The 14,907-nt window shown below is 38.5% G+C and overlaps 1 protein-coding gene across 1 annotated transcript in view; it reads right to left on the bottom strand.

The window, feature by feature from the left end:
• Positions 1 to 863: 863 nt before the first annotated feature.
• The window catches only part of ZFAND3 (zinc finger AN1-type containing 3), a 135,171-nt gene continuing 121,127 nt past the window's right edge, over positions 864 to 14,907 (bottom strand). The window contains exon 7 of the mRNA XM_030235827.2: positions 864 to 3,467. Within this exon, the coding sequence (XP_030091687.1) occupies positions 3,313 to 3,467 (155 nt within the window). The 3' untranslated portion in view covers positions 864 to 3,312. The remainder of the gene's footprint in view (positions 3,468 to 14,907) is intronic.

Raw genomic sequence — 14,907 nt, 5'->3', positions numbered from 1 at the left:
GTTCTCAGGTACCTCACATTACAGATGTGCTGCTGCTCAGTCAAGACATGGAGCTGCTTCAAAACAGGACAGGTACACAACAACATTCCCAGGCAAAGTCTTATTTTTCCTAGAAGCCCTGTCTCACGCCTAGACACAGGTTTGAAACTGGATGGAAAGGCAGAGCTGTTTTATGTAACTTACCTTTACTAGAACACAGTCATTTTAGGGAATCATGCAGTTTTATAATTTAAAGTATCAGAGGAATTTAAGAAAAAACAATGGGTGAATGTGACCCATGAATTAGGCACAATTTCAATTCCAAATGATTTTTAATTTAAAAAAAAATATTAATTACACATTCTCTCTCCCTCTAATACAGTAAATTGTGGGGTTTTTAATTAGCCTTGCATTTTCAGCATCTAAATGTTTAAGAAACAATAGTTATTCCTCTGTTTATCCATTATGAATATAGCTCATTCTGATCTGGAATACAGCCACTCTAGGTGAAGCTGTCAAAGTGCATTAAAGAACATTTAAGACATTTAAGTGCCAGTGATACGGTGTACAGTATGCATTTGACTTGAAGAGTATGCACAACTTAGTCCTTTGATTACTGTATCTAACTTCAAAGTTAAATGAACCAAACTGGCTACAGCAGGTTTGCTTACAAAACAAATCCCTCAGTTCAAACCCAGCAGAAATACTATCCTTCCCTTCCAAACCTGCAGAAAATTCTGTCCACCCTTCACCAATTGTAAATTCACCTTGAAGTTACTGACCTAACCTTGGTCTTTTCCCCGTTCGTATTTCTTACATGAATTTACAGTAGAAATGGTGCAAAATAGCAAGACCTGTTAGAATAGGCAGAAAGGACTTCAAACTTTAATCTGATTGGTTTAATTTCTTTTAGCATGAGGAAAAAGAATAAAGTTACAAGATTCTTTTAATATTTTCACAATGTTAAACTAAAACTGAGCTCTAGGCTACATGTGTAAGTAAATCTAGAACAAAAAGGGTTAAATAAGATCTTCTTTTAAGATACAAGAACTTAAGCTTTCTTTACGTTTAACAAACTTCACAGAACAGATACTGCAAAGGAACAACCCCCTCCCCAACTTTTTGTTTAAAGTGAACATTGTCCATAATTCACATGAACTTTAAGTAGTGTCCTCTCAAGAGCCACCTTGAAACCGTCTGTGCACTTGTAACGAGATTAAAGAGAATATTAAGGAGGAACAAAATAGCATCTTCAGTATTAATGCAGAAAAGTCTTGTGTATCAATCAGAATGCCCATCAAATGCTAGGATAGGATTTTGTAGGAAAAGAAAGTGCGTATCACAGCAGCCGCCAAAATCCATGTATTTATTAAACTCCTCATGGCAAATGTAAATAATATCCTTGGACAGTTCCTCTCACCAGGACCACTTCCTGGAAATGCAGCCCATTACAGAAGCTTTTGCTGCTGGTTCATATTCTTGAAAAAGAACAAGGAAAAAAAAACAGCTTGTCTTCCAGACAGCTTGCATTTAAAATGATGGGACACTTCTGATTGGCTTCATGGTTAATGCTAATACAGTCAGATGCTGAGTGTGTGTGTGGAGAGACATATATATATGTATGTGTATATATATATATGTATTCTTTTTTTAATTAGTTGTCTAATTGTTAAATGTTCCTAACTGGCTACCAAAGTAACAGTATAATTTGGCCTATAAGGAGTTAATTACCTGTAACAAGTAGAATGGAGGATGACTCATACAAGCTGGGGTTTTCCAAGTGACAGGTTACTTCACCCCCAATGTTTCACATCTGCCCAGTATTTGAAGATGAGACAAAGTCGATCCCTCCCTCAGGTTTTCTTACAACTGTACCCACTTGTTAATAACTTACTAATCGACTGTGAAGTTAAACTCATTCAGGATTAAGCTGGGCAACATCAGCACGAATCATTTTTACCTGCAGAAGCCCTGTGTGCAGCAGGAGACAGCCCGGTTGTGGCGTTTGCTTTTATGTTTCCGAAGTGGCAAAGCTGGTGCGGCTCGGCTCAGCTCAGCGTGACACACCGTAACACAGAACCGAGGCTCTAACCAGATCCAGGTCATGCATTTCACATCCCCTTGCTATACTCACTTTGTGGGCAGGGATTTTCCTGGGCGCGTTCAGCTGCATAGAAGGAGGGCTGGTGGAGCCCCTTTGATTATCTCATTGACACTCTGAACGTGAGGAACACAAACTCATTCTGACAAAGGGTGTTTGTATTACAGGTTGTTCCCCAATACTGTTACTGAATTCCATTTGCTACAAAATGTCCTTTTTTCCCCAATATGTAAGTCTAGCTACAGAAAGTCAGTCTGTAGAATCCAGCCATGGCTACTGTGCTGTGAATTAGCCTTATTTGATCAATTATCAGATACCTGCACTTAGCAAAAGGCAAACAAGAGCCAATCAGGTTTCGGCCAGTGGGAATGGCTGCACTGCTCAAGGTATGTGGAATCTGTTCACACAACGCGTAGAATCTCTGTGGATGCCATGTAAAAAGTTATGCACCATTTACTGCTCCAGGATGGAGTTGGCTTTAAAGAGAGATCATAATTTAACAGAGAAGAAAGAAAAAAGAAGAAGGAAAAAAAAACAACCCTGATAGGTTCTTTATAGTAAGATACATATAAAAATTTTTCATAAGAATCTCTGTCCCCCTTTCTTTTTGGCTTCCTGGGAAGAACCGGAAAGGTGTTCCTACCCCAACAGAATCCCTGATGCTGGTGACACTGCCTAAGTCAAAAGCCACATGCGATGAAGGCACGAGTGACCAGTCAGGTCTTCTGGGCTTAAGCAGCTGCAGTTGCTGCTCCGAGTAGTATTTCACCTCCTCAGGATTCAGTAGCAGTGAAGAGGTGAAAGGCTGCACATTAAACAGTTTGTCCGAAAGCCATGTGCATAGCAAACTTTTACACCAGCTTCTATACAACTATTTATTTTAACTCTGCAGCTGGAATGTTTCCAGCATAAGGCTTTTAGAGTGACTCCAGCAATAACAGAAGCCTTTGGATTTTTCTTGCTTTGTTTAAATCCACTAGCCATACTCAAAAATAATATTTCTTCATGTTTTATTTTTATACGGTGGCTAGCAGGCACCTTAGTAACCAGCCAGAGATAGATTTCAACCACCATCAATCCCTAAACTACAGTACCAGGACGGTTGGCTAAAGGAAGGAAACTGATTGGCTGTAGTCTGAAACTTGCCTAGTACAAGGTGTCTGGCTGACTTTGTCCTAAATAAGGCTAACATTAGTGAACTAAGAGAACAGCATTTGGTTGCAGTCTTGCACTCAGGAACATCCTTCGCCAATGCGTTGGCAAGATCTCCCTACTTTCCGATCCAGTTTCACCATTTTCATGATGGCCTCCTCGCGCCCGCGGCCCATGTGGTCGAACGTGCAGTCGTGCTGTTCGGGCAGGCGGTGCAACATGCAGAACACGTAACCTGCCAGAGGGAGACAAGAGACATGGTTAGGGACTGCTTACAGAGGTGGCATCCCACCTGAACCACAAGTGAGTAACCCCCCCCCCCCACCGCTTCTGAGGGATTCTTCAGTTCTCAAAAATTCACACCACTTTAAAGCTTTTACTTATTTTCTTACAGGGTAATGAATATTTGATCATTTACTGCCTTTTGTTGAGAATTTATCAACACAGTCCCAAAGCTAAAGTCATATGAGATTTGTGGGGTTTTTTTGCCATCCTCTCATCTTATACAGGAAACCTCCAAAATCATCTAGGCTATGTACATCTACACAGTAACAAAGCTAATGCTTTTGGGTTTTAATCCCAAACCTTTCCTGAAATCTTTCCTACTTTTGAGTGGACTTTGTTATTTCTGAAACCCATGCCTGTGGTACTCTAGGGTGAGCTCCCAAGCAGATTTTCAAGTCAGAACTGTTAAATTTAAGCACTTTTTTTCCTCCTCACTGCCAGTGACAGCAGGAGAGTTCATTGAACCTTCGCTGTCCTGGTCTTCAGAATCTTCTCCCCATGAACCATTGTGACACTAACCACAGGGGGGAACAAGCATTTGACACAGGGACGTGGCATGCCACTTCACTTTGCTGTGTAGCTGAGAAGTTGAGGTTATTGTCTCTTTGTCTAAAGCTCCTTGATGTTACTCAGCTTTCCAGGGAGCACGTGACTTAGAAACATGCCAATACTTTTCCCTGCAGGTGAGGAGGGCATCTGCCATAGCCACCACTTTCTAGTCTACAAAGGAAATCAGCTTTTTCCTTCTTTGTCCCTAACACTTTGTAACAATAAAGAAACTGCCTCAAATTTCCCACCTCCAAAATGAATGTTAAATAGCAGTAGATGCTATAGGAGGAAGAAGTCACACAGATACTAAGCTCACCACTCCACTCTATACAAAACCAAGTATGGTTCATGTAATATTGCCTGTGCTGGGATATTTTTCCTGCCCGATGGTGTAAAGAGTAACACTCTGCCTCTTACTTGAAAGCTTTAGATTACTGCTGCTCCTTAAATGCTTGAAAGATATTCAACCCACAAAATTATAATATTTGAGAGATGGAAAAGGATAAAAATGAGCGAGGGAATGATTGGGAGAGTGTTTTGTGCACGTATACACATATACACATACACACACACACACACACATACATATGTGTATATATGTGTAAAGTAATTTAAGTTCCTGGACTATAAAATATCAATTGCAGGAGAGAACAAATTGCTACCTGTATATTAGAGTGATTGTTAAGAAAACAGAGAGAGGAAAAGTGTCATACATGGAATTTTTAAAAAGTGAAAAAAAATTGATTTATCTTTGCTCTTTGTTTCTGTAGCACCAGGCTATGCAAAGACACAGCTATTGTCTGTGTGTGGCTTTGAAACCTATTTCTAGGAACAAAGCCAAAAAGTCAAGTTTTCTGCTTTGGTATGTACAATTCAGAAATATGTATGGACACATGCAGATTGAATTGATAAGTATCTCACCCCTTGTGATCATTGCCTCCACTTCAATCTCAGTCTGGGTCATATCACACTCAAATGTGACAAATATCCTTCCTGAGGTGGCAAAAATTCAAGGTCTGATTGTTAAAATGAAAATATCCCTGTACTATAGTGCCAACACTGAACAGGCATTTCACTCAGTTTTCTCTCACAGAAAGCAGGGTCTGAAGGCTTCCCTTATCTCTTGAAATAAGATGTCAGATTGATGAACCAATGGCAGATACAAGAATCATAAATACCTACCTGGATGGGCTCAAAAATCAAGTTCATCACCTTATCTGCAATGAATGTCTAAGAAGCAGATGCAAGACACCACGAAGATATAGACTGGGCAGGAGGTGTATCAGCCCCTTCTAAATAAAAACTGGTTTTAAATCCTGGCAGTTTTACAGGTCCTTTCCAAATGTTTAAAAGTGTATGTAGAAATGCCATCTAATGTTACTGAAAAGAGGTCTTGAAAATTTATACCATTTTCTGCACTGCTTCATCAAGACCCTTTGACAATTCTGTAAATGTAGTAAGGAAGTACATATGCCACATGATTTATCACTTTTGAACATGACCTTTCAATTGCCCCATTTCTCCCCCTTCCAAAAGCCTCATGCAGACCAGCACAGCTTCATGATGTTCCTTTCTACCCTGCCACCCCTAATACAATCTATCCTCTGCTCTGCCTGATCTTTATTTCATTTTTGAACACCTTTATTTCTTTATAGAGTACCTGTTTTCATGCAGGAAAATCTGTACTATACACTATATTTATTCCACATGACACATTATTTTTTTTCTGTTCATCAAGGATTTTTTAATGCATTCTTGAACAAAGTTTCAGTAACTGCCCATAAAAGAATGGCAGGTGATTTTCATTTTTCCCAGAGTATGGGAATAGTATGTCTAATTCCAGCAACTAAATGATCTAGACCTGTTATTAATATATTCACATATGTATATATATTTAAATATGTACTGCTAATTAGAACAGATAGTGTCTAATGAAAGAATATCCAAGCTCATTTTGAATGTTACAAAAATAGTTCTGCATATATTGGCTGATTCAAGGAACTGGTCTTATTCTGGTTGAATTAGCAATGCAGATTTCCTGGAAGCTCTATTTCCAAAAAGAGAATTCAGATCTTTAGTCTCATTGCTACAAATGCTGAAGTCACTTTAAAGATTGGAACTTGGTTTTTTGTAGGTTTTATTTAAAATTTAAAGGCCTTTAAAACACTGTTATTCAGCAACTAATTGAGTGACATTAGTTCTGAACATTTTTTCATTAGCTCAGAGTGGGTATTTTCAATTAGGTTATTACTGCTGTATTCACTCCTTGTTTCTTCAATGGTTTGAAAATCAGAATGGACACTCTGTGGTCTGCACGTGCACAAGTGCCTGAGTTGCATCAAGGCCATCAGATTTTACAGCAGTTCCATTACTGACTTGTGTGTGCTGGGGCAGAAGGCCAATAGATGCATCTGTATTTTGATCCTTAATGCCAATCCATATTTAGAGGTGAAACCTTTTCTCCTGAGAACTCTGCTTCTACGGTTACAAAGTAGGTTAGATAAATGATCTCCTGCAGTGTATATGCTGTGAAGTTCATTATGGGATGGTATCAAATATAGGCTGTGTCTCTTAAAAGAATTTTCTGCAGAAATGCTTCTTTTAGCACACTATAACTAAAAGACAAAATAAATAACTTTTCTGCTAGTGTAAAGAGCATTGCAAAAGGGAATCCATCTGCCAACTGAAGTTCATTTGCCCAAGTCATCAACCTAAAATATGCCAGACTTCCACTCCCAGAGCAGAAGATTTCAATCTAGTAAATGTAATAATACATCTCACAGCTCTGCAATTGTTTTCTGATGTTAGAAGTAAACTATGAATCACCCACTCCTCAGGTCTCTAATGCAAACATCTTGGAAAAACATTATGTAGTGCCTCAAAACATTTGAGCTCCTCTGAGCACCACAGAAACTTCTACACAATACATCATAAAAAAAAAATCATTTCCATTTCATCACCAGAGCAAAAAATGGCTAAAGCCATAAAGCAGAGCACCGTCCCTGCCTTACAGAGGAGTCACTCAAAGGAAGCCCAAGACTGCACACCAGAAACTGTGAAGCTGTTTCATAGTTCCTGAGGAACCTGATGGGAAATGGATATTGGAGAGAACAGAAAACAGAACAGGCTTCTATATTCCAGACCAGAGAGTTATCACAGACCTACAGTGTGCTGTGTGTGGGTAATGAAAAACAATTGCCTTTTCTCCATTTCTACACTCAAGAGCCCTGGTACATTTTTGAGTTTCTGAATGCTGAGCTGTTCAAGTATCAATGCTGACATGGAAAGGCAAAGCCCTTCGTTACCAAGCACCATCAATCATCTTAATTGTTCACTCTAGACATTTATCCTTTCATTGCAGGCACCAGCTGCTTTGAAGGTTTAGCCTTCTATGCTGCAGTGACCCCTTTTGATACATTCAAAGAAACTCCCACTGGTAGGTAAGAGAAAGTGGAGTCAACCTTCCCATAAAACCCTGAGCCTCTGATACTTAAAAATCATCTTACCTATCCACTAGGATCAGTATTTGTTATTTTCATTTCCAAGTCAACAGGCAGAAGTTCAGAACTGTCAGAACTTGCAGCTTACACCATTTCCAAATTTTATTTAATAAACAACCTATGTTTGTATAGAGCCCTATACAAAGCCTATTCAAAAGCAGTCCTAGTAATGACACAGACATAATCCTGTGCAGAATTCTGTGCTGTGTGCTTTTACTTCACATTCTTCACAAGATATTTTACTTCTCTTGCAAATTTGAAATTTTAATCAACAGATGTTCAAACAGAATTTAAAAACACCTTGTGACTTAAGAGTTGAAGATACTGCAAAAATTCTCTACCAAAGGTTAGAAGTAAACTGTGTAAGGTTAGAAGAAAACCAACTACACCGAAGGTGTATTATCTAACACGGTATTGCATGAGTCTACAAGCAGATTTCTGTTCAAGAACAGATTTTAACATCTTTTAAGCAATGAACATATCTTCAGGCTATCACATAGCACAGCCAAACCAGGCAGATGAGCCTGCAGAGAAGATCAGCTCATGCTGCTGCACTGTTCAGAATAACTGCACACCATTCACCCCCAAAACAACATTTACGCATTTCCCCCGTAGCCCTTCCAACTGATGATTTAAATGTGCTGCAAGATGATTTAAATGTGCTGCAAATTATACTAACAATAAAACTATTTAGAAGTAAGTGTGGGAAGGAAATTTTTTTGTTTGTTTTTTTTTTAGAGACATGAAATAGGTAAGAAAGGAATGCAAGAGTAGAACAAATAGCTACCAAGACACAAAGCAAGATGCTAAGGGCTTCAGCACCTGAGAACTGCAGTATGACCCAGCTTGCTTCCCTATGTTTTGGAGGCCTTTTGGCAAGAACACGCGGTAATGGAAAGACGGGACCGTGCGCTACAGTCCAGCCAGGCAAAGCTTCCAGGGCAGCTCATACGCACTGCGCTAGGCAATATAAACATATTCCAGTCTGCTGGTCTCTGGTATTATTCTCTTTTAGACAGCTCCATTCTTGCATCTACTCTAATTAACTCTCCTCTCTCTTCTGTGGGAATGCTCTGCACTAGCATTGTCAGCTTTCATTACACAATTCAAGGAAATTTCAGGTTTACTGACATTTTCTGTAAAACCAAACGAAATCCCAGCAACGGGGGGATTTGGAATGAAGTTTTGGAAATAAGTGAACTAAACTATTCTGTTTCTCTTTCCCAGCTTTGCAAGTTGACATGGACTTTGACAAAGTGATAAGCGTATCTCAGAGTAACTTGGCTGGGAATCTTGTCATTCGTTTCCAAGGGGAAAGAGGAACACACTACAGTATGATGAAGCTTTTTAACCAGATAGATGTATTTATTAAAATGCCACAAAATTGAGGTAGTCTTTTCTATCCTTTCCACTGCAAATTGAGTGGATGGGGAGTGTTAACCTCTAGGTGCTCAAAGTCAGAAGTCTTTAAATATCAATGCACATTGTCTTAAGCACTGCCCTCTCAAAGCACTTCAGTTCCATGAATCCTCACAAACAGCACACAGCTGTATAAGGTTCACAAAACATACAGGAGATTGAAGTGTACTTTTCCTATTAACTTATTTTTCCAACCATTTGCTATGATCCCCGCAACTAATTTACAGTATTTTCTTCTTCATACAGATCACTGATACCTACTCACAACTACTAAAATGATCAACAGCTGAATCAGAGAGGAAAAGGAAAGAGGTGGTGTAAGACAGTGAGAATTTTTCTTTTACTCTGGCAATCTGTCCCTGGGACTGGATGGGCACCCTGGGACTTTCATCCTGCTCTCAGTCAGCAATTATCTCAGGTTTCATGCTGGAAGCATTTAGCTCTGTGATATCTCTGGTGCTACATAAGAGTGCTCATGAGATCCTACAGATTCATTTTGTATTTCTACTACTGGCTTTATACTTAGGAGAACAGAAAGAAGTAAGAATTTTTTTTCTGTTCTTCCTCTATTTTGCTCTCTGCCATAAAGAGGGTAAAGCAATGTGTATGTATCTGCATTAGAGACAGGAAAAGCATTTGTGGAAAGGACTGCCCAAGAAATAAATGGAAGAAGTTGTATACCAAAGAGAGAGGACATAATACTGTAACAGCCACTGGACAGGTATGGTTAAAGATTCTGCAAGAATTCTTTCAGCTACAAGGAAAAGACTCTGTATTTCCAAGTTTGGTCACATATACCCTGTATTTCAAAGTTGTTTTCTGTCTGTTTTCTTTAAGATCATAAGCCTGGGAAGCTGCTTTAGGAAGCACACAAGAGATGCAGTTTGGCACTGTGGAGACCCTGTAAACATAATCTGTTTTATCCCAATTCGTGCCAATTTCAAATACACTTTCCTATTTATCTGACTACTTGCACAGAAAGATGTCAAACCATTTTTTCCTACATGGAACGTGACAAATTTTGAACAGAGAATTCATATTACTTCAGGACAGAGCATGTGCTGCTTTTTAGGGGAATTTTTTGGATCAACAATTCTTAAGGATATTCTACACAAGGCCCTATTCTATTCCTTGTCTTTGGAACTAAGAAGAACGACTCAAAGTTTCCTCCTGTTTCTTTGAAGACATTGTATTTGGAGTGGAAAAAAATTAGATATGGCACTCTTCTAGATTCAATTCTTACTTTTGCTGTAGTGAACACTAATACCAGAGAAGTAGGGAAAATGTTTAGGAACAGAGCTGAGGTTTTCAGGAAATTATTTCTGAATTTCAAATAATCCCTCCTAATGAATCAAATTCATAAATACAGCAGATATTACTTTGTAATAGAGTAAGCTGCCATTAACAAATGTTTTCTATGGGTCAGCAACTGAGTACTGCAGGTCTCTAGTCAAGACTGTGTCCCAGTTCCATCATGTACCAGAAGAAGATGGTGGTTAAATAATTTGATTTGGACCAGGTATTTTTCTTGCTGTACAGAACTCATGCATTTGAGAGTAAACACTTCCACATCCCAACTTCTTCACCCACAATGGATTTGTAAGTTAAGGCTATTATCTACTGGGGACAGACTACCAGAACAATTCAGGTCCAGGATTACTCCCACAGATTCACCATGCAATCAATACTTCCTTCTAAACTGCTTCAGAGGCCTCAGAGGTCCCTGACTTACACAGTGGTGACAATGGCATATGTAGGCTCCCCTTCTGACCTTATACACTGTCCCTGGCTTTTGGTCTCAGCTTTCATCCACAGCAGTGAGGCACAAGCAGCAGCTGTGACACCACAAGCTTACTCTGCAACCAGCACCACAGCTGTTGGTGCTCTTGTGTAATCTCTGCAGAACTGGGCTCTGGTCCCAGTTCATCTGTGACAAAGGATGCAACTTCCCAGAAATTAGCATTTTAATTTGTCATGTAATCTGTTAATATAACTGGAAGAAAAATTTTTCACCAAATACTTGTGTGACTGTTGAAACACAAAAGCAGGGGAAAAAATGCCAAATAACCAAAACTGGTTAAACTTTAATTTAACAAGAGAATTTTTGGAGAAACCATTTCTCTCCAAACAACTTAGAGCATCAAGTGAGGTATCAGATAGTGAATATCAATGATCAACTTATTTGAAGGAGGGGAAAAGTAAGGTTCAAAATTAAAAGTTTAGACTTAGGTAGATGAAGAGTTTCCTTATTTAAACAATTGCGTGATTTTGCAATGGCACATTCAAGAGGAATTAGTATCACTGCTAGACTTGTAAAAGGAATATTCACTGCCACATTTGCACGACCAAGAACACACTGAAATAATACTGCACCTCCCAAATCACTCCTAGTTTCACAAGGTTATGTGGGAAAATGAAGGCAAAGAACAGGATGCACAGTAAAAAAGCAGAATTATGTCAAAAAGGCCTCCTAGTGGTCCAAGGCAGCTAATGAAGTAGAGGTAACTCCCAATAATAGGTGACACTATCACCTATCACTATCACACTATCACTAAATGCTAGTAATGCTATACAATTAAATATTCCATGGGTTATACCAGCTTATCAAGAGGCATTTGTTTCCTACTCAACATCTCTAGATTTGAGTGGTGTGAAACCTTAATTTAAGTGTCCTGAGAAATGGCAGGGGGATGACAGAGCTCTCCTAAGGTCAGAGCTGGGACTTGTGCAATATTTAACACTTTAAAAAGAGCTGTGTGAGCTTTAGTACTTCTAGAATTCTCTACACAAAACCCACCTGAGCTTATACACTTCTCCCAGAAGCTGAGGATTTAATTAAAAGCCGAGGTGTACCCAGAAAGTTAATTAAAATAGCAAGCAATACCTAGTGATTCAATAATGTATGTGTGTAATTTTGTTTAGCCCAATGAAAATGCAGGAAAGATAAGGCTACTAACAAAGAACTGGAATGAATAATGAAAGGGTCTGTACTAAGATCCAGTATGTGTTGCATTAATTGTAACAGTTCTCCTGGATTCTGCATGTACTTTGACCTCATCACATGCTGAATACAATTCCAGGTTTGACTTTCAGTCTATTTCCTGAGTTGTATTACTTATGCCCTGGGTTTCAGTAGCTTCCTAGAGGTTGCACCATAGTGATCTACAGTCTGAGAGCAGCTAGGCTTGCTGGCCAAACAAGAGAGAAGCAGCTCTACTTCTTTTAAACCTAAATAAAATGTGTTTTATGTCTTCATTCCTTATTTACACCTTCTGTTCAGGGTCTCTTAGATTACACTTTCTGCTCCATGAAAATCTTCTGTTACTGTAGCCTCTTGCAATCTGTGTCAAGAGTAATTCTTCTTCTAATCACAGGAAAATAGACCTCCATTCAGAAGTTCCATTTACACCACAAAGGAAAACAAATGCTTAGAGCAATGTACATTACCACTAATCCCTTTTTTTCTTTCTTTTGGTGTAGACTTACAAAACATTCCTGGCTCCTGCGTGTTCAGAGTGTGGCAGGACCCCCATAAATGATTTGTGCCTGTAACTTGCAACACTTTCATCCACTCAGGAGTGTTTAACAGCCCTGAACACCTCTGTAAGCATCTGCATTTCAAAATGTATAAAGATACAGTAAATAAATATATTACCTTTAAAACTTACTGAATATTCAGATGTGATTATAATATCCACTGATGCAGTTTCTCAGCTCTTGAAACTTTCCTCCAAGGCCAGTAATACTTCATACTAAAAGGCCCTGACACAGACAAATACTATTCTTTTTACTTTTGTGAAAACTGATGCACACTGATCTTAATGCCATTTCCTTAGAACATCAATACCCTTAAAACATCCACATTAAGTAGTCTCAAGTCTCCGTACCTACCTGTAACACCTTCTTATAACAGAATTATGAATTTAGGACCACAGATGGTATTTTTCTCTAAGATAAGATTTTATTTAAGGGCATTCCTTAAGGGGAAAATACTCTAGCTCCTGGAAAGAATTCTGACTTTTCAAGCAAATTTAGACAATTCCTTTCAATTATCCTTTTTCTCCTCCCAGTTCTGGTGCAGCAGTTGTGGCTATGTTCTTTCCCAACTTCTTCCAGTGAATATCTTAAGACTTTCATCAACAAAATTCACATTCCTCCCTACCTAAGCCTTACCTTGTGGGTCAGTTAACTAGCTGTTAATGTTCCTTCAGGATTCATCAGATTATTATGGCATATTTTTGGGCCTTCTGTGTCTACTTCAAGTACCAAGTACTAGTAGAATCAGTACTTCTGTGTACAGCTGTTTGTTAACATATGGACAAACATGTTCGAATAATTTTTAAGGGGGACTTATCTGTCCTTTTTTAATAAGAAAAAAATGACTCAGAGACTGAGCAAATACTTCCCTAAAGGTACTGGAAAAGATATAAGATATTCTCAGATAGATTTTTATGTTCAAGTTGACTAGGCCATGTGTCTCTTGTGCATACAAGACAATTAAAAAAATGCATAATCTTTCACTTTATGGATACACTTCATTCTTCTGTAACTACAATCCAGGTATGTAGGGAGGAGATTTAATGTGGCACGCTTGCAAAATGCTGATTTTTCACCTAGTACTGCAGTTTCTATTTGAAAATCCCCAGAATTATATTATAATTATAATTATATACTGATGGGCTTACCACATCAGTAATGTCAAAATAAAACCACTTTTTGTTTCTAGAAGGAACACCCTAACTTGTTTTACTTAAGGAGAACTTGGCGACTTAAAAGATGAGCAGCCCATTTCAATTATATGGACTGATTGGGACTACAGGAAGGTAAGGAACAGGCTCAGTACACATTACTAAATCAACACTGCAAAACCTTTGGTAGCACAATGGAAGAAATCAAAATCAGCACATCCTGTAAGGAACCCATGTTAATTGAACAAGCTGGAGAATTATATTGGAGCCTCTTCAAACAGTATTTCATGATTCCTAATTATAAGGAGCATGAACTCCATTAACACTTTTAAAGCTGTGGACAGCTTTTCTGAAACCTAGACACTAAAGCATTTTTCTGAGTCCTACACTTGCAGTCTATGATGCACCAATTAACCAACTACTTCTTCATTTCCACTACTTTCAGAATACATATTAGTCAGAAAAACCAACATTAACAGGAGTTAACAGCTCCTATTCCCCATCAATTGAACTAGAGTCTTGGAATAACATCTTCATAAAATACAACAAAACAAAACCCCCCCTGATCTGAGTTCAAGTTCAAACTTCAATAGACTTTGTGTTTTGTTGGGTATTTTTTTAATACTTGCAGCAATATAAGGTAAGATGCTGGACATTCCTGAAATGGCTGAAGCAAAAGAACTATTCTGGGAGCAACTCCCTTAGGAGAACAGCCAGCACAAGACAGCTGAATGTGGCACATCTTACAGGCTGACAGTAAGACTCGCCAGGGCTGTAGTAACCAGTCACTAATAAGATTTATTTTAATACTTCTTACTGAACTGGCTGACTCATACTCTCCAGAAGCAATGTGCATATTTCATCTTAATCAATGGAAGTACATCAGTTATACCAAGACATAATCATGCCCTGAAGCCATTTTGGCTTGTACCAGATAAACCTTATCCATCTAGAAAGTGAATTTACCAGCACCATTACAAATTCTCCTCCACAAAAAAAGTTTCCATGGAAATGGAACTATGATTTAATATTTGACCAAGTTTTAAGAGAAACATTAGTTTCAATACATGTTTGACAACTTTGTATAAAGATGGAGCAGCTTATCTATTCAAATTTGTTTCTTTTTTCCTGTCTTTCTGAAGATTATTTCTAAATTAACTGAGTAAATCAAATCACTCCAAATTTATTTTGGCACGATCCAAACAAAGTGCTTCATCTCCTGTGTTTATGGACC

Source organism: Serinus canaria, chromosome 3 (genome assembly GCF_022539315.1).
Source record: "Serinus canaria isolate serCan28SL12 chromosome 3, serCan2020, whole genome shotgun sequence".
Classification (NCBI taxonomy): Eukaryota; Metazoa; Chordata; class Aves; order Passeriformes; family Fringillidae; genus Serinus; species Serinus canaria.
Note: the sequence above shows the minus strand (reverse complement) of the source record. Positions and strands in the feature narration are given on the sequence as shown.